General features: G+C 53.1%; 1 protein-coding gene across 4 annotated transcripts; it reads right to left on the bottom strand.

Annotated features, from left to right (window-relative positions):
- Positions 1 to 11,548: 11,548 nt before the first annotated feature.
- On the bottom strand, positions 11,549 to 23,378 carry SLC5A6 (solute carrier family 5 (sodium/multivitamin and iodide cotransporter), member 6). Of its 4 annotated transcripts, none has more exons than XM_012727655.1 (18): positions 23,259 to 23,378; positions 22,722 to 22,777; positions 20,166 to 20,246; positions 18,818 to 19,363; positions 18,439 to 18,504; positions 18,072 to 18,123; positions 17,627 to 17,694; positions 17,088 to 17,242; positions 16,593 to 16,733; positions 16,316 to 16,445; positions 15,790 to 15,878; positions 15,325 to 15,437; positions 14,948 to 15,015; positions 13,680 to 13,766; positions 13,358 to 13,539; positions 13,056 to 13,159; positions 12,757 to 12,872; positions 11,549 to 12,387 (listed from the first exon to the last, which is right to left on the bottom strand). In XM_012727655.1, exons 4-18 carry the CDS (start codon positions 19,208 to 19,210, stop codon positions 12,244 to 12,246), a joined length of 1,908 nt encoding a protein of 635 aa, XP_012583109.1. In that variant the 5' UTR covers positions 19,211 to 19,363; positions 20,166 to 20,246; positions 22,722 to 22,777; positions 23,259 to 23,378; the 3' UTR covers positions 11,549 to 12,243. The 4 variants fall into 4 exon arrangements, with proteins under 4 accessions (XP_012583109.1, XP_004686421.1, XP_012583111.1 ...); XM_004686364.2 differs by lacking the exon at positions 23,259 to 23,378 and adding an exon at positions 22,963 to 23,144; XM_012727657.1 differs by lacking the exons at positions 18,818 to 19,363; positions 23,259 to 23,378 and adding an exon at positions 22,963 to 23,144.
- Between the last annotated feature and the right edge of the window lie 90 nt (positions 23,379 to 23,468).

The raw sequence follows: 23,468 nt of genomic DNA, 5'->3' as shown, positions 1-23,468 counted from the left end.
AAAAAAAAAAAAAAAAGGCCAAACCTTAGTAGATACTTCGCCAAAGATGTACAGATGGCAAAGAAACACGAAAGAAGCTTCATGTCACATGTCTTCAGGAATTACAAAGTGAACAATGAGGTTCCCCAACACACCCACTAGGACCACGGAAACCCAGACACCGGTGATGCCAGTGCACGACGAGCAACAGGAGCTCGCATTCGTGGCTGCTGGGGATGCAAAATGGCGACGGCTCGCGCACGTGTGGTTGCTTTGAGAGGAGCTCTGGCCTTGTAGTGGCCGTCTGGTCACCTCTGAAGGCTTTTCAGAGTAAGGGAGAGCACCTTTCAATCTGCTGAGATGGCCAAGTCGAAGTTGGGTTAGGAGTAGGATTAGTGGGCCCTCCCTGATGGCCTACCGGGTTCTAGCGCAGCCCTACGAAGCTGTCCACAGCCACTGCAGCACGAGCTCCACCCCCGGCCAGAGAGCTGACCCACACGGCGCAGCAGACTTCTGATCCGCTGCTCCCCTCAGCCCCTCAGCAGTGTATGTCAGTGGGTCCTCCTGTTCTGCTCCCCACTCTGTCTCTAGTGAATCCTCTCACCCCCTGCACCTCTGACCTGGACCCCAGTTCTGGTATGCATACATGAATAAATTTTCAAAAAAAATTTAAAAAAGGATTAGGATTACTATTGCATTTCCACATGGAAATATTAAACATCAAATGGCTCTTTTGCCTCTGAGCCTGCACTCCAGGCTACTTGAAGTTACAGGGTCTGTCCTGAGAGCCCACATGCTTGGGATAGTGAGGCCCCCTAGTGGCCAGTTCAGACAGGGCTGGTGACTCCTTGGGCCATTATGTCAGAATGAAATAAAATTCCTGAGGACAATGCCGCTCAGATCTAGTTACCTGCATCACCTCGGAAAAGCAGTTTCTGTGCTATTGTCATCCAGGACAACAAATTAACCTAGAAAGTGAATGAAATCCCAAACAAATTGTAACAGGATTTTAAATTTGTAACTTAAGAATCTGTATTGTCTTATGGAAGAGAAAGTGTTCAGTAACAGCCAAAAATATTTGAAAAAGATTACTGAGGGGAAATTTGCCCTACAATATATGCAAATGTAAATATAAAATACAGAAATCTATATAAACATAATACAGATTGACTTAATAATTTAGAACTAAAGGGATAAAAACAGGCTAAGCCAGTAGCATATTATAAAGTAAGAGAAATGGATCCATCTGTGAAAATGAGCCTGCTAAATCTATGCTGGGAGGGTAGCTTTGTTAGTAGATCGTATGAGGGCCTTCCTGGTGGCCAGGAGGTTCAGTCTAAGCACTATGAAGCCACTGCAGGACCCTGGCCCACATGGGGCAGCAGACCTCACCTGTCTCTCCGCTGCTCCCCTCAGCAGTGTGATTCAGTGCATCTGCCTGTTCTGCTCCCCATTCTGTCTCTGGTGAATCCTCTCACCCCCAACACCTCTGGCCTGTACCCCAGTTCTTACATGTATAAATAAGTAAATCTTTAAGTAAATAAATAAATAAATCATGTGAGATTAGTGATGATTCACTGCAGGAAAAGTAGTGATGATAGTCTTTCAAGTTTTCTGCATTTTTTTTTCATAGTTACCATTAATCCTGCTGAGGAATCTTTCAAGTGCTAGGATTTCTCATAAGTGAATATTGGTTTTTATGAAGCATCTTTTCTGCATTGAGACAATAGAGAAATTTTGGCTTTAATTTGTAAATCTTTCAGATTATATAATTTGAGTTCCTATTGTTAAAACAACCTCTCATTTCTGAGATAGACCCAATGGTGATAATTATCTTTGGATGGATTCACTTTATTAATATTTGATGACTTTGGAGCCATGATCCCAAGTCATATGGACTTACACTTTCCCTTTCTTCTTGTACTCTGGTTTTGATACTAGCTTGGAGCGATTAGAAGAGACGTTAAAGATCTGATCCTTTAAATGCTGTTACCGGTAAGTGTGAAATGCATTCAGGAGGTCTCCTTCTCCTAGACTCTGGAATCACCTAGGTAAATTTAGAGTTATTTAGTCCTTGAAAGATGAGTAGAACTCAATAGTGAAAACAGGTGGGCTGGGATTTTTCTCACAATGAGATTATTTTTTAACATTGTTTTTATTTCTTTATTGGGATGGGAAAAAAGACTATTTGGGTTTTGAGTGCTTTAGTAAACTATCTTTTTAAAATGTGTCCTGCGTGTTTATCTAAAGGTCAACTTTGTTGATTTAACAAACAAAAGCTCTCATAAACAAACCAGAAGTCCAGTTTTATATAAATCTGCAAATAGCCTTAGAGGTAAAAGCAGCCTCAGGGCTCCACCAACTGCTACAGCTTCTGCCTTCACTTACAGCCACCCAGTCTTACCTTTACTAACTGTATGATGATTTTTTAAAGTTTTCCCAAAAAATTTGTTCATCATTATAACTGTTTTCAACAAGAACATTGGTTCAGATATTCAACCAGTCTCATTATCAGTGTGAAATAGAAAAATAAAAAAAAAAGGGGGGGTTCAAAATGGGGTGCTGGGTCCCACCAGCACTGGCGAGCTCAGGGCCTGACAAGGCCCCTGCCCTCCCCTGAGGGAAGGTGGCTTTCTCCCAGAAGAATATTTTCTTTTTCAAAAACCTTTTCTAAGGCCCTGGAAACACCCTCCAGGGGGGCCCAGATGGGATGCTGCAGGTTCAAGAAATGCTAAATAAAGCCGATTAGATCTCTGCAGCTGTGAGTTTTGTTTTTTAACATAGGACACACAAATTGAGTAGTTTTCTTTGTTTTAAACAATAAGAAATATAAATCTTGGTCTGTTTTAATGCTTTCTGCTGTGAATTCTAGTTTGCCTGATATTACTGCTACTGCTTCTACCTTCCTTTAGATCACATGCATGGAACATTTTTCCCATACCTTATTTTCACTTATTCCATGCTGCTTTCTTTGAAGTCTACCTTTTGTAATAGCAAATATCTGCTGGCTGTATTTTATGACCAAATCTACAAACCTGTGAGTTTTTTTTTTATGTTGACATTTTTTCTTTGTATTCTTTCTTTTTTATTATTTTATTTTATAACAGTTTATTTTTAAATCATTTTGTACCTTTTTCTTTTTCCATTTCAATTGTAATCCCCATCACCGAGTCACCCATGTGCCATCACCATAGTCCCGTGCACTTCCCTCCCCACCCCCCGTTTTTGATCCCATTCTCGACTCCACCCCCGCAAAATGTCTCTGGTATATGGTTGTTCATTATTTTTGTTATTTTCTCGCCTGGTCCATTATACTCCTGCTATGAGTGAAATCATCCGGTATTTTTCTTTCTCTTTCTGGGTTATCTCACTAAGCATGATCTTTTCCAGCTCCATCCAAGTTGCTGCAAAAGACATGTGTTTCTCTTTTGTGGTTGCTGAGTAATATTCCATTGTGTATATGTACCACATCTTTCTAATCCAGTCATCTACTTTTGGGCATTTGGGCTGCTTCCATGTTTTTCCAATTGTAAACAAAGCAGCAATAAACATGGGGGTGCAGGTATCTTTTTCAATCAGTGTTTTTGTGTCTCTTGGTTAGATACCTAGGAGTGGGATTGCTGGGCCGTAGGGAAGCTCCATGTTTAGCAGCTTGAGGAACCTCCAAACAGTTTTCCATAGTGGTTGTACTAGTTTGCATTCCCACCAGCAATGCAGGAGAGTTCCTTTTTCTCCACATCCTCGCCAACATTTGTTGTTGCTAGTTGTTTGAAGGTGTGCCATTCTCACTGGGGTGAGGTGGTATCTCATTGTGGTTTTAATTTGCATCTCCCTTATTACGAGTGATGTTGAACATTTTTTCATATGCCTGTTGGCCATCTGCATTTCCTCTTTGGAGAAGTGTCTTTAGCTCTTCTGCCCATTTTTTGATGGGGTTGTTTATTTTTGTTGAGTTTCATCAGTTCTCCATATATTTTTGTGATCAGTCCTTTACAAACCTGTGAATTTTATATTTGTTACTGGACAGGGTGAGGGGCACCCGGGAACCCTTAAACCTGAACACTCTATATGGGTTGCACCATCTGCCACATAAAGACAAACACACTTAGTGCACAAGACCTTCAATACAAAATCATTGTAATATAAGTAACGTGCAATAAAAAGTGAAAGAATGTAAAATAGTATAAAATATTATAACTATAATTATAGTAGTTAAAATCCACCTCTGATTCCAAAGTCCCTTGTAGCAAGAGGAGGCTGTTCCGGATCTTGCACAGCCGGTGTCACCATGTCCCTCACTCTTCTTCAGTCTAAACCACCTCCTGGGCCCTCCCTGGTGCGCAGGGGTCAGAGACACAGCACCATCAAGCTATGGGCAGCCACTGCAGCACGAGTTTGATCCCCGCAAAGGAAATGACCCACACAGGGCAGCAGCCCTCCTGTCTCCCCGCTGCTCCCCACAGCAGTGTCTTTCAGGGGATCTGCCTTTCTGCTCCCTGCTCTGTCTCTGGTGAGTCCTCTCACCTCTCCCTTCCTGCACCTCTGGCCTGCAGCCCAGCTCTTATATGCATAAACAAATAAATTTTTAAAAATTCAAATTCAAGACCACTTCCTTGATCCCCCACTGATTTTGACCTTTATGGCCTTCCTACTTTTCAAGATTTCAGGCCAGTTATTTCCTAGGATGTTTCTTAGTTTTATTTTGCCTGATGTTTACTTCTCCTTAGATTGAGTTTATTCATCTTTGACAGAAATAACACAGAAGAGATCTTATGTTCTTGCCATTGCCTCTTCTCAGGTAAAACCTGGATGATTTGTCCTATGACGCTGATGTTCATTTTGATCACTTAGGTAAATTGTGTCTGCCAGGCTTTTCCATTTCAAAAGTTATTCTTTTGCCCTTGCAATAAGTCATTTTGTGTAGAAGGAAGTATTTGAAAGTATGTAAATATATCAGTCCTTGCCTAAATTCCTATGTACTGCTCAGTTTTATCAGTACAGATTCACATTCTCTTATTTCATCAGTGGTTTATCATTATCTTAATGCTCAGATGTCCCAGATCTGGCCTGAGGCTAGCTTCTATGTCCTTCTGATAGGATCTTCTCATTCTTTGAGTAGTTCTTTGCCTTCTGGTACAGGATGCTCCAGGAACATCTCGTACTTTGTTTCTAACCCTAGAATTGGCTATTTTACCAAGAAGTCCCGGTTTGGTTTGGTTTTAGTGGGGAGTGGTATTCAGAATGCACAGAGCAGTGATTGTTATTGGGCTGTCACTTCTCCAGGCCCTCCCCACGGACAGAGCTACTTCCATTCCTGCATCTTTACGGGTCTGGTGAAAACCATGGATACAGCCGCTGGGCGACAGCGGCCCACTGCCACGGGCTCCTGGCTTTCTCCCTTCCCGTGAAGCCACCCCCCTCTCCATGAGTGAGAAACGTGGTTCTCAGGGCCTCCGATGTATTGACGTGCGTGAGTAATCACGTCGTCATCTCTTGCGCAGAAGCCCTCACCCTATTCCAGCTCTGAAACGCACCCTGGACTGGTCCCTCTGTGGCCTTCATCACTGGTTTAGGTGGCCATCCCACCTCAGGCCTCAGCTACTTGAGCTCCATTGACCGGTCTCCCCCCGCCATCAGTCAGGCCAGACTGCTCACACGTGCAGGCCCTCAGCATTCTCTCTGGGTGCTGCTTCCACGGGTCACACGCGCATGCTCGCTGCCCCACACGCTGTGCCAAGTCTCCCCGCTGTGCGTACCTCCTCGCGCCACCAAGATGGACACCTCCATCAAGCTGCCCGTGTGGGGACTCCTTCCTCTCTCCACTCCAGCCGACAACCGCACAGGCCTTTTTTCCCTTTGAGTCACCTGTCACACTCGGCCCACGCTCCAGCACCCCACACCAGGCTGCTGACCCACACGGCACTCTCCTCCTCCAGCGGGAGCTCTGGCACCCCAAGGGCAGCTTCCCCTCTGTGGGGACACCCCTCCTTATGCTCTTTAGGCTACGACATCCCAACCCGGCCACTTCTGCATGTGGCCCATTGGGCGTGACCCCGGTGCTTTGCAGGGGTCCACACACAGAGGAGAAGGAGAGGCTGGAGAGAGAGGCCGGGCTGTGCACCGGTCAACAGTGATTTTAATGAACAAGGGAGTTTAAGGGCTTTGTCTTCAGCAGCTGCAAGGTGAGCTAGCTTTCCATACCAGCCACCGAGTTTACAGAGAAGCTTTCACTCTACTCTGTCAGGCCAACTGTCCACATAGCCTCAGTAACACCCCACAAGCCATAACAACCAGGTTGTCTCCTTGAAGCAACTTCTAAAATGCACATTCCCAGGAGAGGAGAATGAGGAGGCCTGCGTGCCCAGGACCAGCTCTCCAGTCTTCCCTCCCAGCGGCCTCTCTCCTCAGTTCACTCACTGACATCCACATCAGGCAGCTCCCCGCAAGAACGCCTGCCTGCCTGACAGCTTCAGGACTGAATTACTTGGGAAGGGTGTTATGGCAATTTCCCAGAGAAATCAGACGGCACTGAGAGAAGACAGATTTACTTGTCACACCGGTGGGCTCAACAGGAGCAGTCCCAAAAGGTTGAGCCCCGAATTACAGGAGTGGTGAGGTTTTATATAGTTTGTATGAGGAGACTTGTCCTCTCAGCCATCACGGCATAAGCATCCTTTATTGCTCGGGAAGGGGGTCAAGGTAGCCAGAGCTGCTACTGTGGGCCAGCAGCACACTGGGAACTTTCTGCTCCAGCGAGCAGCGGAATCCAAGCCGCAGACTCCCCCAGCAGCAGGCCTGGGGAAATAGCTGAACCTAAGCAGACCTGGGAAACTCCCTGCTGCAGAGGAAGCACTTGGAAAATATTAACTTCCAGGGACACTGTTTTCACAAAATGCCTTAGTAACATCATGCAGTGTGCCAGTCATGGGGATACATGTAAAATGTGATGGACGTAAGATATACCTCTTACTGTGTTAGTCACGAACATAGTAAGCTACTGACCCGGGAAGGTTCTAGAATGATATACTTTGTGCCTTGCTGTTCTCCGGACTGCTATGTCAGGAGACACCCTGTCATGTCGGTGAACACCCTATCCAAAAGGACATTGCTTCCCTGTTGCTTCCATGGCAACAGGGTCAGAGACCCCAGCTCTGCCTATGAACCCCAGTTACCTTCTGTGTTGAAGATGCAGATGATAAGCAATGTGCTTCTCTCCCAAGATGTAAGAGCAGGATAAGTGCCTTGAAAACTACAATAAATACTAATTAGAACACTGGCAACTAAGGCTTCTCTGTGTCCTTGCTATTGCAAACTGAATAGCTTTAAACAATCCTGTGAATTTCACATGTAATAGCCGAAGAGACCAAAGTTTAAGGAGGCGAAGTGTTTGAACCAGGACTTGACGTGTGGTCTATCTACCAGATCCCACCGGCCATCATGAAATAGCCCTGCTTAAACGCTGCCTAAAGAAAAATTATACTATGTTACCCATGAAGGAGCATCTTTGTTTTATGATGTTGTTTCTATTATTTATGAGAACTGAATCCTTTAACCACACCCTTCAATATGGTAATACTGGATGAGTCCTGTGACTCCCCCTTACCTTATTTCCTATGATTACTTGCCAGACTTTGAGACTAAGTGCTGCACTGAGCTGCTGACGGGGGTACCTGGCGCAGGGCTCTGGGTGACACAGTCATTTCCTTAGCTAGAAAACGGCCGCCAAGGTGAGGCCCTTGCGCGGAGCAGGTGAGGGTAAGTGTGCTCAAGAGAGAAGCTGTGAAAGCGAGGTCTGGTCTGGAACCCGGGCAGCTGGGTGGGGTGACCTGGCCCAGGTGGAGGGACAGCCAGGAAGAGGGCGGACTGCAGGGCAGCTGCTCTGATGTTTTCGGGACCTTCCGTGCTCTTTTGAAAGGAGGGCAAGCCTAGGAGGACCCCCCAGGAGGTGAGAGGGGCAGGCCCTTGGGGCCTGGTGATGGGCAAGAGGAATGTTGTGACTGTGAGGGGCTGCAGTTGGTCCCCAGGTCTGCTTCTTGAAGAAATGGCCAAGGTGACCTCTGCTCTGAGAGACGGCAGAGGTGTGGCTGGTGGTACTTTGCTGTGGTCACTGGTGGAGTCAAAAAATCAGGGGTGCAATGGTCAGGCTTCAAGAATCCAGAGATGACGTCCTACCTTCTCCAGTTCTTGAATAACATGCAAATATTGTTCTTGCTTTGATTGCTTCAGTTCCGGCCCTCACATACATTCTGATCATTTCCATTGCGCCGGTTGAAAAAATCTTGCCCCAGAGGTAGTTCTACACAAGGAAACACAAGGCTTGAATTTGGAAGAGCCTGCAGTGACAGGTTCAATTGCATGCCCAGAGAACCTATGGAGATCCAAATGACATTACAGGCTTTTCATAGTTCTGTTTATAGAACCCTTCACGAAACTTTCAGGAACAAATAAAGATAGGCCCAAGTCCAAGAAGAATGTTACACCAGGCCTCCTGGCCAGACTCACTTCCACCTCAGCTTGAGAAACTAAACCCTCGGAGGCCATTCTTCCCAGCTCTCCCTGGACTCCTGCCCGGCACATCCTTAGTGATCATTCCTCTGGCCTTGACCGTGAACATAACTTCCCAGGGCTATAGGAACTCATGAGCAGCTAGCTAAAGTCCATACTGAGAAGAAACATTTGGTTGAATTCCTGAGCTTCCTGGACTGGGAAGAAACTCAGACCTGTGGGTTGAAGGTCCATTAGGCGACTCTATGGCTCCCACAGGTACAAACGGGGCTCTGAGCAGCTCAGCATGCTGGAGGTCTGGGTTCAGGCCTGACGAGGGGCTGTCGCCCCACAGGGCTGGCCAGGGCTCCGGGTGACCCAGCAAGCCGGGGTGGAGGCAGAAAAAGAGCCGTAAAGTGTCCCCCGCCCCCCGGGCTGCTTGGGACAGGGAGGCAGCTGGGCTGTGGCTGGAAGCCATGAGAAGGACCCACAGGTCTGCCTGGGACCAAGTCTCTGCGGGGGGCCTAGAGCAGGACTGCTGGGGCAGCTGGACGGGGCCAGGCTGGGCAGGGGCCAGGTGAGTGGGCTTGAGCAGTTTTCTTCCAGCCTGAATGTACTATTTTTAAAGCCAAATAGCAGCATCCTTCCTCCAGCCCCAAAAGGGAAAATCTCAGAGCAGCAGTGATTGCTGTGGTCAAGGACAAGGGAGATAGACAAGGGCAGCAGGTTGAGATGTAGGAGCTGGAGTGATTTTTTTTTAAGTTTATTTTCTTTTTTTATTATTTATTTATGCACGCAAGAGCTGGGGTGCAGGCCAGAGGTGTGTGGGTGTGAGAAGATTCACCAGAGACAGAGTGGGGAGCAGAACAGGTAGATCTACTGGAATACACTGTGGACAAGACATAAGTCTGCTACGCCATGTGGGTCAGCTCCTTGGCCAGGGATCGAACTCGTGCGGCAGTGGCTGGTGATAGCGTCATAGAGCTGAGCCCTAACCCTTGCACCACCGGGGAGGCCCAGGAACTGGAGTACTGAATTAAGAATTGGCAGATCCTAGTGGATGAGGATGTACAATTCACCCCCACGGGGTCGGCAGGCAACTCCCTCAGTATCCAAGATTCCATTCTGGCGAAGTGAAGCCCACACTGAGGCAGCTCACTACAACACAGTGGAGTCACGAGATTTACTACTTTCAGATTCCAGAAGTGGGAGAAGCAATGAGTTGGGCGGAGGGCAGGCTGCGAGGGCAGGGTGGCAACCTCCTGTTACTTATGTGGAGGCTGGGGCAGCGGTCTCTACATTTTTCATGGGCTCCACTCTAAAGGACGATTTCAAAAGGCGCCCCAGGAAAAGCAAAGCCGGCACTAACCGGAGGGCACTAAACTCAAGCCCTGAGCCGAATACCCACACTGGGTGGGAGCAGGTTATCATACTGTAAAACTGAGCAAGATCTTTTTCCTTACAACTGACCTTGAGATGCCCAGACATTCACCTTTAGGGAAAAATGAGAGGCCCTATCTGGACAATAGATATTAAAAGGCACTGACAGGCTTCTGGTCACTCAACACAGAAAACACATGAGCAAAGCAGAAATGCCAGTTAGTGATATAAACCAAACTCCCTCCTCCATTTGCTGGAATCCAGCTGAGAAAATAAATCAAAGCTCTCCGATAAGGTTAAAGTAGATGTCTGATTGTACCCTTGGGCCTTCTTTTGTTAATTGCTCTAGATTGCCGGCTGGGCCCTTACTGTGATACACCTCCTCACAGGTCAACAAAAATCTGAAGGTGAACTTGATCCAAGACCACTTGCACTCAGAATGGCGTGAAGCCAGGCTTTGCTGGGACACCCTGTGTTCACCGGGGCACGGACAGGCCAGCTGTGGCGTGCCCAGCACGGAAGCGCCAGCCTCGGTCCCCGGAAGGGCAGACAACTTGGGTACCTGCCCCAGGATTCACAGGCAGGCCCACCTCCACTCATGTCCATTGGCTGGACAGGACTTGCTGAGGCCTCCAGGCCAGCGCTGTGCTGGAGGCTGAGAGAAGGAGAGCCCGTATGGAGAACACCCGTGCGATGAGGAACTGGACACACAGGCCACCAGCTGCGTGACTGGGGAAGCCCGGGTGAACTGGGGTTCCTCTGAATGGATGGGGCGAGTGGTCCCTGGGGTGAGGTGGAGGTACTGGTGCTGGGCACACATGGAGCTAAAGGGCACACTTCTGCCAGTCACCATACCTTACTGTGCTGTCCCACACAGGAGCGCTGAGCACTAGAAAAGAGTGGCCAGGCAAGCCGCACAATTGGGGTGCTGTTGGGGTGCCTTTGTTGACTGGTAGTGTACCAGCCATATGGCAGCCCTCCCCCCCCCCATGAAGGGCTGTCCACTGCATGAAAATACAAAGGCTGTTGGAGGGCATGGATGAGGACTGGGCAGTGGGGAAGATGGGGCTTGACCCCTGGGGGTGACCCCATGGCGTGGTCCTGAGGGTGTGGGGGGGCATAATGACCTATCTAATGGGCATGGGGAAGGCAGGCAACTGAGCATTCCAAGGGTTCCCTAGGTGGGAGACTCCATGTCCCAAAGCTGGGAGCAGGCTGGCAGTCAGGCTCTCGCTCAAGCAGGTGCGGTGGCAAGGGGGCCCTCCCCGGGCTAAACTTAGTTAACTCTGCAAGTGCCACTCAAGGTCAGCCTCAGGGAACAAGATAAGCAAGTGTTCAGTGCAGCAGTCAAGTCTCCGGCTTGCCGTCAGCTGAGGCACCTCCTTGGTGTTCTCTGTTAATGTGGATGGTTGCACAGGCGCACCTGTTATCCAGCAACATCTGAGGCTGGAGGAGCCACCCCAGAGGGTGGTCCGTTCTCCTAGGTAGTCACCCAGGACAGGGCCTGAGGGGGTGACAGTTTGCATTTGGGGGATGACCTGATGAAGTGAGCAGCAGTGAGCAGCTTGCAGCTGGACACCGCCAGGGCCGGGGAAGGGCTCCTCTGCCTCCCCGTAAGGAAGACCAGTGCCCAGGAGGGGACTCTACCCTGTCCAGGGCAGGGGTTGGGGTGCACAGGACAGCCACACACAGCACAGTTCCGGCTGCACGTCCAAAGGTAGTTTTTATTCCCTAGGAACAAAGATATGTGGGAAAGAAAGTCCACAGGGAAACAGGATCACAGTGACAGAGTGGCACAAGACTAGATGGATGACACCTCCACAGTGGACCCTGGTCGTGCCCTGGTCTCTTGGGTCAGTATGTGCCCCGTCCCCAGGCGCCCATTAGAGGGGCGGGCAGGCAGTGGAAGCTCCTGAAGCTTACACAAAGGAGATGAACGTACCTGTCCATGTCTCGGGACAAAACCTCCCTCTCAAGAATAGAGGTAGACAGATAGGAATGAAGGACCTGGGGGTCACAGCCAACCAGAAAGGAGTCCCAGGGACCCTGTGCCTCTGCAGAATCTATGCTTTCCTGCAAGGGAAGCGATAGCTGGTCAGGTCTGAGGAGGTCGAACTCGCTAAACGGGGTCCCAGAGCAATGCGAGCCTGTAATACCCTTTCTGTCCATTTGAGTAAGGAGCCATTTTCCTTTTCCCAGAAGATTCACTTCTGTCCCCTTTCCTGGCAAAATTCTGCTCCCTGCAGGCCTGACAATGGGCAAGAAAAACCTGGACCCTCACAGTTCCAGAGCCGGTCATCTGTTTCTATGGCAGCGAGAGCCCCAGGGACCAGGTCTTTTGGTGTGGGCTGAGCCGTCCAGTGGGGCTTCCCTGCAGGCGGCCTTGGCCTCAGGTCAGGATCACAGCGAGGTCTCCTGGAGGATGAAGGTGGGGCTGCTCCCCTGCTGGGCTGAGCCTTCGGCAGGCGCTGCCACCGCCTCCTTGCCCCTCGGCATCCCGTTGCTCATCTTCTCCGGAAACACAGTGGTGTCCACGCACAAGTCCTAGGGCGCACGCAGAAAGGGGAAGAGTGAACACAAAACCAGGGGTGATGGGCTCTTGCAGAGGGCGAAGACCCTGGCGTGAGCCTTCCTGCCAGGGAGATCAGTGGGGAGGGAGGGAGGAGCTACGCTGGGGGCAGCCACCGGCGGGGGGTTGGGGGGGACAGGGGGAGACGGGGACCAAGGGCAGCAGGCTGCACCAGCCCGCCCTGAGCAGGAGGCGGACAGCCGCTGTGGCTGTCCAGGCTGAGGCGGTGGTGGTGTAGGCGTTAGAGGAAGGGGTGCTGGGTGGAGAAAGCCAAGCGGTGGGTGGGGACCTGGCGGCTGGGGCCACTGCTCAGAGAGCGACGTCAGGGCCCGCGCGAGTGCTACCTGGCTGCAGCTTCTGCAGTGAAGTCGCTTCTGACAGGACAGGGGCAGGAGGGCAAGGAGCCTGGGCAGCACCGGGTAAATGGTCCGAGGGTTCAGGGTCCGGCCCCGCATGCCCCCTGAAGGCAAAGGTGCTGCTGAGCCTGCTGCCGAGTGACCAGCGCACACCCAGCAGCCCTCTGTTGTCTGTTCTTGGGGCTCCAAGCCCCGGCGCCCCTCTCCTCACAGAACTCAGCCAAGACCCTGCCAGCTGCAGACCTGAGAGCCCTCCCGACCCCCCGCGGCCCGACCCACACCCTCACCGGTGAGCAGGCTGACAGTCAGGCCCACCACGATGACCGTGCTGGAGTTGTGAGCGCTGTACCATAAGTACGACAGGGAGTAGAGCCTCTGCAGCCCTGCAGGCCTGGGGGCACACGCGGACAGTCAGCAACGCAGGACGGAGCGTTTCTCGCGTGCTGGCTCCTCCCACCCATCCAGCCCTAGGATCTGGGGAGGCCCCATGTGCACATCCAACTCTTCCCTCAGGCGTCGTGGCTCCTTCCCTAGCAAGGCCCCTGAGGAATCTCCCACAAATGGGCTCTTTGCCCTAGAAGAAACTCACTTGGAGAGGGTGGTTGTGGGCATCAGTGTGGTCACGGCGGCAGTGGTCAGATTGCCGGGCAGGGAGAAGCTGGACCCGTTCGGGGGGGAGGGAGCCACGCCGGCACCCATGCTGGTGACGATGCTCCCGATGCCGATCCAGAAGGCCATGGTGAGTCCGGCCAACAGGCCCACGATGGCACCCTGCCCGGGGACACAGCACACTCCCCACTCACAATGCAGCCGACGCACCAGCACACTGCTCCCAGCACTGGGGGGTCAGCCCCACCGAGCCACGCCCCAGATGCAGCCCAGCACGTGGCCGCGGCAACCAGATCACTCACAGGAGGGTTGGCACAAGGAAAGAACATCCCAAGGCAGAAGAGTCCAAGCAGTGGCCCCCCAACCATGCCAAAGATGCTGATCGCTGCCTGCGGAGGACAGGGTCAAGAAAAAGAAACAGCCGCGGTCAGAGGCCCTGCGCCTCACCGACACACAGCACAGCCAGCCGCCATGGCCGCAGAGCCGACCCCCTCCCAGACCTGTCTGCCTTCTTCCACCAGAATCAGAACACAGGGTGCCCGAGGGCAGGGATGGCACCTGGGCGCTTAGAGCTGAGGCAGCAACCCCCCCGGAGAGGCCCTGGGGCTGCCACTTGCCAGCCCACGGCTGCAGGTGGGCCATCCGAAGGGAAGTGAGGCCCCAACCCGATGTCTTTCTCTCCACAGTAGCTCTTTCTCCATTTCCTATTTCCCCCTTTAAAAATTGCTTCCGGCCCTCCCTGGTGGCGCAGTGGGTTAAAGCACAGCACTGAGAATCAAAAGCCGCTTCCGCATGAGTTCGATCCCCGCCTGCCCCGGAGGTGACCACATGGCGCGGCAGACCTCTCCTGACCCGCCCGCTGCTCCCCTCAGCAGTGTGCTTCGTCGATCTGCCTGTTCTGCTCCCCACTCTGCGTCTGGTGAATCCTCTCACCCTCCGCATCTCTGGCCTGTACCCCAGTTCTGTATGAATAAATAAATAAATCTTAAAAAAAAAAATTAAAATAAAATAAATAAAAAATAAAAATTGCTTCCTGGGTATAATGGACCAGGTGGAAAATAACAAAAACAATGAACAACTATATACCGGAGACATTTTGTAGGGGTGGATGGGGAATGGGATCAAAAACGGGGTGGGGGGAGGGAAATGCACGGGATTATGGTGATGGCACATGGGTGACTTGGTGATGGGAAACCCGCAGGGATTACAATTGAGATGGAAAAAAAATGTACAAAATGATGTAAAGATAACTTTTTTTATTAAAAAAAATTTAAAAAAAAAATTGCTTCCTGGGCCCTCCCTGGTAGTGCAACTAGTTAAAGTGCAATGCTACGGAGCTGGCTGCAGGAATTCAGTCCCAGCAGGGAGCGGACCCACGTGGCACAGGCCTTTCCGGGCCGCCCGCCACTCCCCTCAGCAGTGTACTTCGTCTATCTGCCTGTTCTGTTCCCCGTTCTGTCTCTGGTGAATTCTCTCACTGCCCCTGCACCTCTGGCCTACACCCCAGTTCCCTATGCCTAAATAAATCTTTTTTTAAAAAAAATTGCTTTCTTCCCTCCACAGTCAATACCTGCAGCACGGGTCCCATCTGGGAAGAAATATAGGCCATGCCCAGACAAAGCAGCCCGTAGGCAAAGGCTGGGGAGAAAGGAGGAAGCAAGCAAATGTGAGTTAAAACAGTGAGGGGGAAGCAGAACGAAGCTCTCCCCCAGCCAAACCACCTCTGGAACGCCTGGAATCAGCACACTAGTCTTACCCGGCAGGTCCCTCCCACCCTGCCCTCCCTCCGCAGTGACACAGCTTCCTGGGAAAGGCCGGGACAGAAACAAGGCTGCGTCTCCACGTGGCAAACATGAGCCCACCAAAGCTGCGCTTGCACGCAGGCTGACAACTGTGCCGGCGAGGCCGAGCGCGACCTGTCTGAGGAGGGGAGGAAGCATGTCCCACCGAGGAGCCTGGAAAGCATGGTGGCCTGGAACTCGGAGAACTGAGGGAACCAGGGTCGGATCAGGTCTTCCATCGTGACCGTCGCCAGTGAATTGAAAGCAGAGGAGATGGTGCTGAAAGGAGGAAGAGAGGACGACGCTGGGCACCAAGGGGCCATATGGAGAAGGGCCCGGAGTGTGTGTGTGGGGGGGGTGCCCGGTGGCAAAACCATCCTCCCAGTGGGAGACCACCTGAGAAGTGGCCGTGAGGCCGAGGACACATGTCCTCTCCTGTGAGGGGAAAGGCTGCAGACCGACTCCTGGTGTTGTAGAAGAATCCGTCCCACAGAGGGGGCCTGTCCCGAGCTGTCCCGCGCCCCTCGCAGGCGGAAGGCCACGGAGAGTAACGCAGGGCACGCCCTCCTCCACCCACACCTGTGCCCAGGGGCGACCCGCACCAGCTCCGAGGGAAATGGTCGCAGGGTACCTGAGGGAGCCGCTGAAGAGGCAGGCGACAAAGAGCCCAGGCAGGCCGGGCAGGTCTCTCAGGAGGTCCATCACGAAATACAGGACGAACTGTGAGCAGAGACGAGGGCCGGCTCTCCTGAGGAGTCCCTCCCACGGACACACCCCCGAAGTGCCCCAGCCAGTCCACAGGCTGAGGGCACCAGGAAGGGCCAGGCAGGGAGCAGAGCCCACATGGAGAGCGTGGACCCTGCTCTGCCCGCCTGGCTGTGGCACTGGGGGAAGCCGACCCTGCGCCTGCCCGCTCCCAGCAGCGCACAGCGGCAGCACGGCCGGAGGAGTGGAGTAAGGGCGCCCGGAGGAGGGCGAGCGCCTGCGTGACTGGGTGATGCCGGGCCAGGCGGAGCTGCTTGCTAAAACCCCAGAGCAGGGGACTTCACATCCACTCCCACCAGGCTGGAAGTCCTCCCTGCAGCCACCAGAAGCAACTCTTAAGGGCCCAAGTTGGTCTCTCATGAGAACAGCAGGGGGCCAGGGAGCCTCTTCACCTGGTCAGGGGCTGCTTGACTCTGCTGGGCACTCATGGGATACTCCTGGTAATAGGCGAACATGACCAGGCCAATGAGGCAGCCCATGCAGAGGACCACCTGCTGGCAGGGGAACACGGCGTAGCAGGACCTGCCGGGAAGGCCGGGGCAAGGGGACAGGGTGTAACAGGCCACGAGGCACATAGGAGCCCCCAGAAAACAGGCCCGCCCGTGTCCTGCCCCCACCCCAAGTGACTCGGTGGCACCAGGCCCACTCCCCGCTGTGCCCAGCACTCACAGCACTGCGGCCTTCTCTGTGCGGGAACTGAGATAGCGCTGCACCTGGGCCTGGTTCACCCCGTACAAGGAGAGCATCATGAAGATGCCCCCGAAGGCCAAGGTCCAGAAAGTGTGCCGCACGAAAGGGTCTGGATCCAGCCTGCAACAGACACACGGGTCACCGCCCCGGCCTGGACGCGGCCTTCCTCACTGCCTAGAGAGCGTCGGCGGGCAGCAGACACCACCACAGGGGCCACGGAGCTACTGAGGGCACAAACTGGGCGGAGTCCAGAGGGAGTGCCGCCGGCTGGCAGGAGCGTCCAGCCATCCCAGGAAGTGCCCTGAGCTTCCTGCACCAGCCAGAAACCTGTGGCCACCTGCATCCCCTAGCGCAGCTGCCCGCCCCCCTCAGCGCTGCCCTTGAGGCGTCCACAGCACGCCCTCTGCTTCCCGCAGCCCTGCCCTTGGGCCCCAGCCGCCCGGCACTATGGAACCTGGCGGGGGGGGTACTCACTCGATCCCAGAGATGAGGCCGTGCTGGGAAGCCACATTCCACACGTGTCCTATGCCGCCCACCTTGGCCGACCCCACGATGATAACTGCCAGTTGCCCCAGGAACATGACCAGCGTCTGGAACACATCTGTCCAGATGACGGCCTTCAGACCCCCCTGCAGAGGGAAGCGGCACACGCTGCAGACGCCTCCCAGAGGCCCACAGGGAAGACAGTGACACACAGCAAGGGCCGGGCGCCGTGGCAGGCTCACAGGGAGGGCTCCGACATGCCCACCCTTCCCTGACTTCCTGCACCTCTGCCTCCCACGGCCTCCCAGACACATCCCACCTCCCCGTCCTTTCCCTTTCGCTCTGCCCTAGACTTTCACCCCTCTCCTGCCTATATTCTTCAGTCTGACGCTCTCCCAACGGATCTATTTCAGCTGCCGCTCCCTCCCTGTATTCTTACCCCCTCCCCAACTTATCTCACGCTTTCTTTGCCTTTTTCTCCCGTCTTCCCTCCTCCATCTCTTCTCTCTCTCTCAGCCCTCCCTACTTACCAGGGCAGTGTAGATGGTGCAGACAATGCCTAAGGTCAGCACTGACAGCCACAGGTCAAAGCCAGTTACTGCAAACAGAGAAAAGTCACCACGTGGCTCTGGAAGAGGATTTACCAGTCGGGAAGCCAGAGGAGTCCTGGTAAGGGGAGCCACGTTCATGCTGCAGACATGACGTATCTGATCAGCGAAGATGAGATGAATCATTCACCACGATTGGAAAAAACTCTAGAGCTCCACAAAAAGGTGTTGATTAACCAATTCAACCAGGCATGGGCACAGCAATATCTGATTGCTGTCAAGCAAGGTGAACAATGCCTATCTCTGGCGAGAAGGCCAAGGGCCCAGGCAGTGAGGTAATTCTGTCGCTAAGGTCAAATTCTTTCCTGCCCCTCCCTACGGGTTTTTCGGACCTGTCTCCACTGGCAGCCAAGGCTAGAGGCCTCACCTGCGTTGAGGGCGAGTGACGGTGCGTAGAGTACGACCCCCATGTAGATCACCTGTTGGTATGGGAGAGGGGTGTGAGGAGGAGATGAGCAAGACCAGGCGGAGGAGAAAAGCCAGCCCTCTGCACCGACATCCCGGGGCCTCCCTTCCCATAGGCTCCCTTTATTCTCCTTCCAAATTGTGGCTTGCTGCTGCCACCGTGGTACCTGGCTGGAACGGGAACAGGAAGCAGGATGCCTCTGGGGGGCTTCTGGGACACTGACCCCTGCTAGGACTTCAGTCCTGCCAGGCACCCCTCCACCTCAGCAAGCCTGAGCTCAGGCTTCTCTGCCAGGCGCCATGCCCAGCCCCCCCTTCATCTCCCTTACCATCTGAAAGATGAAGGTCACGGTCCCACAAACCCGCACTGCTTTGTTGAATCGGAGCTCCAGGTACTAGGTAGGAGAGCAGAGGGAAAGACGGTGTTCCCGCTCAGTCCACGGCCCGCCCAGCCCCAGCTCACACACCTCTCCCTCCTAGGTCCAAGAACACGAGGCGATATCCAGCGCACAATGACTGGTGCCCCTCGGCACTGCCCTCCTGTTTCTGACTCCCTGCTCCCACTGCCACCTCTACCCAATTTCCACCAGAAAGAATTTGCGAATACTGGGCACACTCCCTGTTCTTCGCATTAGGCAGAGGAGAGCCACGGACTCAGGTCCTCCCTCCGTCCCTGACCCTGGTGCTCCCCTCTCCCTTGTGGCTCACCTCATAGGCACTGGTGAGATGCAGGCGGTAGAAGACAGGGATGAAGATGTGTGCGGGGATCAGCAGCCCCAGAAAATAGGAGCAGCCCAGGAACCAATATTGAGTCCCAAATCGGTAGATCTCAGACGGCACACCCAGGATGGCCACGGCCGACTGGAAGGTGGCCAGCAGGGACAGCGCCACTGGGAGACAGCCCATCTTGCGGTCTGCCAACAGCAGCTGGCCAACGGTATGCCGCCCCCAGCCACGGCAGGCGTGGTAGAGCCCGATGGCAAGCGAGAGAACCAGCAGCAGGACGAACACCACATAGTCCACTTCAGAGAAGGTAGAGATGACCGGGCTTGTGTCTGAGGTTGGGGGGAGAGGAGGGGAGGAGCTCCCCCCGACACTCATATCCTCACTGTGTCCGCGGCCTGCAGCCACTTGCTGTTCCCAGGCTGTGAGCTGCCCCTTGGTTGGGCAGAGGTGGGCAAGCGGCTTCAACCTGGCTCCCAGCCACGATCTCACAGTCTCCTTCCTCTACCAAGTGAAATTGTCCAGGGTGTGCTACAAAGGAATCAGCCCCTAGTCAAGCCACCCTGCCTTCACGGCGGCCACACCACGGATCTGAGTCCTCCACCCATCCAACACCCATCCAACTTGGACCTGCCAGCTTGTGGTCAGTCCTTGAAGGCCTGGAGATGCCATATGGGTTCAGTGGGGCAGGTAAGTGAGGCAGTCAGGAAACTACTTGGCTGAGATCTATTTGGGTGTGAGTGACTGTGAAATCTGAGGACCTCTTTAGGTCTCCACCCCAGTAACAAAAGAAAAATCAACTCTAGCCCATATTTCTCAGAATTCCCTGCCCCCAACTGCAGGCACAGACCCAGTCACTACAATGCACTAAGCCAGAAGGGCCCAGCCTGGCGCCACAGCCCAGCAGGGAAGAAATAAGAGAACAGTCTTCCTCTATTCCCCCTGGTCTCAGCCCCTGCCTCCCATCATCCCCTGTGCTATACTCCTGATGGTACCCCTTCTCAAGACTGAATACCCAGGAGATCACCTCCAGGGAAGTCTTGGACTCCATTCTGGGCACCCCCAACCATCTACTCTGTGCCCCCACCACCACTAGACAGGCCCTGCCACCCACCTCTCATGCCCCCCACCTGTAACACACAGTTGGTGAGAGGTCCAGGAAGAGTGGTGGGATTCTAAAGTGAGAGGTATGAGGTGAGAGCGATGTGCTAGAGCTGGGGGTTCAAAGTGATAACTACAGGATCATCCTGGCGAGGAGCTATGCAGCCAGGGAGCTGGGGGCAAGGGGAACAGACAAGGAGAGTGGTTCTATCCTGCTGGGGCAGACACCTACCTAGAGAGGTAATCCCAGTTCAGAAGCGGAGCTGCCTGGAGAAGCCGTGTTGTGTCTGAAGCTGGGCAGAGTCTGCGGGGTCTGGTCAGTATAAGCAAAATAAGATCAAGAACTGGGGGTGGAATGTAGCTCTACAGCTATTTACTCTGGCCCCTTTGGGGAACCAATCGCTGTGATCCAAATGGCCCTATCACCCTGTGGCCCCAAACTCCAGCTCGGCCTTAGAGGCTCCAGAATGGGAGTGGGGAGCTCACATTCAGCAGCATTCCTAGATGGATTAAGCTTTCACTGCAAGTCATACTTGGCACTGTGTGCTGGAGGGAACTAGAAAGGAGCTAAGAGAAGATGGGAAAGTTGCTTTTTTTGACTCCTGCACAAGAAATACTAACCCTCAAAGAACATACCACTACCAGGCCCTCCCTCAACAGGTTAAAACACAGCACTGTGAAGCTGGCCACAGAAGCTTCAGCACAAGTTTGATCCCTGGCCCTGGGAGGTGACCCTGAGGGCTCGGTAGACCTCTCCTGTCTTGCATAAATAAGTAAATCTTTAAATAATAATAAAGAATATACCACTATCCTCCCAACAAAGGACAGGATCATGGCACAGATCTTCCTCAACCTTATGATGGGGTTAGGCCAGGGCAACCCACCCTAAGTTGAAAATAATAGTAAATCCAATGTGTTGACTGGGAGCTACCTGCTCACTGCCTCGCCCAGCCCACACCCAGTCTCATACCATGATTTGCCTGAATGCTTACTGCTTTCATATCATCACAAAAATCAAAAAAATCTAAGTGGAATTACCATAAGACAGGAACTATCTGCATTTCAAAACCTACAGAAATCTTTCTTCACTCCTCACATTTACAGAGGGAGCCTAACGTGACTCAAGTGATCTTTCCAAAGCCATGAGCTGGTTACTGACAGAGGCTAGTGATTCCCACCCACCTGTTCTCCATTTATAACATCCTGTCTGTCTTTAGGGGCGAATCCCCTGGGTACCTATAGGTATGGGGATAAAAGTATAGGGGGAGGCAATCCTAACATGACAGTTAACATTTTTGAACACCTGCTGTGAAACTCAGTAGTATACTATTTACTTATAAACACTAGTCATCAATAACACAACTCTACCTCGGGTTATGCCCTTTCCAGTTCCCAAGGAGAGTGAGATTTAGAGAAGAGAATCAATTTGCTTAAGGTTACACATGATACAAAACAAAGGAGAAATAAACAGTGCTACCCGCAGGTAGGAACAGTGATTCACCAGGGTTTCTATCCTCTCTACTTCTAGAACCAAGGCAAGAGCTGAGTGCTAATTGTAGTCAATCATTCACAAAGTTTAGGTTTCAACTAATCTAGAGACAGATTAATAAATGCTATGTCTCTGTTCTTGCCCACTAGGAGAAAGATCAGCCTGGTTATCTTCCAACTCTCACACTGTTCTTGGGCAGATGTTGCCTCACTGACAAGACAGCCTCACACAGACCAAACCTGAACTCTGAACCTCCTGGGGTCAGAAGAGTAAAAAGTCAGAATAATGTGACTGTGGGGTCATATGGTTTACAGAGTCACAAATGTTAGTGCCCAGAACAATGTTCCCAACAGACCACTCTGGTTTAACCTGAAGATGCCCTGGGCTTTTGCACATTTGTGATGTCTCACCTCCCTGGCAAGTTTTTTACGGTTACAATGAGGATGAGGGAAACTACAGCAAAGTATGAGAACTAGCTGTTGTGTGTAAACAAGAATGTGCAGCGATAGGCACATCTTTAGTGCCTAAAGATAGGCAGGACACTGAAGAAGGAAAAAAGGTCCATATAGACTGGAACACAGACAGACAGAAAAGAAGCACTATGGCTGGGGTAAATTGGCAGAACTCGGTTTGCAAAAGCGCGCAGTACCCTCCTAGATGGCTCCAGGCAGGACAGGAAAAACCTGACCCAAGCCTTCATCAGACAGGATTCTAAGAACCGGATAGTAGCTTCGCGAAAACTCTACAGTGATCTAAGCCAGCGACCTTTATGCCCTGTGAGAGAGTCCAAGTCAGAAGTAGGAGCTGAGCCTTTTCTCTAAAACTGTCACCCCGGGGGCACAGAGGTAGGCCCGTGGGGCCCCCTTTATAAAGTCTAACACACACAGAGGGGAAGAGAATCCTTCTCCACCACTAACTCCAAGCTCACTTTGGTGACAAAGCTGAACTGAATCGCCTTGACTTCTGCAAAAGGCAGAGGCCAGGCATTTCCAACCATCATCCCAAAGAGTCCTTCAAAATCTGTCCGGGAGCCTAGGATGCCTCAAGTCTAAACGGGCTGGCGGTGCTCAGTGAAAGCTAGTCACTACTAACACCTTAGAAAATGTGCCAGTTAGCTGAAAACAACTCTTTCAGGAGATTCCACATACTGGGGCTAAGTGGAGGGGAAGATGTGGAGCGTGATGAGCTTTGCCAAGCGTTGGGCAGGCTCTAACCAGGGGCAACCTCAGCCCCTCCCGCCCAGCCCTGCGCCTGCCCTTTCCTCAGGGCCCCTGGCCACTGGGGGGAGCGTCGTCTCACCTGCGTGGCTAAGAAGGTTCCGTCGTTCTCCCTGAGATCAGCATCGCTCTCTTTTTCTGGGGAGGCAAAGGGCACCGGGAGTTAGGAACGCTTCTTTGCCGCCGTCCCTACCTCTTCCCGGGGCTCTGGCGCCGCACGGTCTCCAGGCAGAGGTGAAGGGGACAGCGTGCCCGCCGTGTCCCCACGCTCGCCTCCTCCCGCTGGCGTTGGCCCTTCGCCCTCGCTCCTCCTTCACCCTTACCCTCTATTCCCTCCGTCCCTCCTGCTGGCCGCACGTGCCGAGGCGTGGGGACCACTACCACCTCGCCGCTGGGGCATCAGGTCTTCCCGGGCCCCGCGCCGGGGCCGGCTCGCCCCGCCCCTCCACCTCTCAGGGCCTCTCTGCATCGGCCCACTCTGCCGACCCGCCTCCGTCCGGCCCACTTGCTGGGTTTCCACACGTGGGTCCAGCGACCGACGAGGAGCCGGGTCCGCAGCGGCCCCGCCGGGTGACAGCGGGGCCCCGCCCCCTGCCCGCCCCCGCGCCGCCATGTTTACTGAGGGCGGATGGAGTAGGGGTGGGCAGAAACGCCGCCACGGCGCCGGAGCGTGCGAAATTCGGGGTTGAGTGCGCGCTGGCGGGAAAGCCTTTGCTAAAAGAGGACAAGTCGCGGCGGACGGCGTCGGCCAGTCCTCCCAGACGTAAGCTGCGTTGCTTGGTAGGGAGCGCCGACCTCCGCGAGCTGCGGCGGCGCCCGGCCCGGCCCG

Source organism: Condylura cristata, unplaced genomic scaffold (assembly GCF_000260355.1).
Source record: "Condylura cristata isolate star-nosed mole 26May11 unplaced genomic scaffold, ConCri1.0 scaffold00020, whole genome shotgun sequence".
In the NCBI taxonomy this organism is placed as follows: Eukaryota; Metazoa; Chordata; class Mammalia; order Eulipotyphla; family Talpidae; genus Condylura; species Condylura cristata.
This window is presented reverse-complemented; position numbering and strand designations above follow the sequence as displayed.

Coding starts and splice junctions, on each gene's coding strand:
- SLC5A6 (XM_012727655.1), bottom strand. CDS start 19,210: ATGAGTGTCGGGGGGAGCTCCTCCCCTCCTCTCCCCCCAACCTCAGAC. Junction 16,734..17,087: donor GGCCTCATCTCTGGGATCGA/GTGAGTACCCCC, acceptor TGTCTGTTGCAG/GCTGGATCCAGACCCTTTCG. Junction 15,879..16,315: donor GTCAAGCAGCCCCTGACCAG/GTGAAGAGGCTC, acceptor CTCTGCTCACAG/TTCGTCCTGTATTTCGTGAT.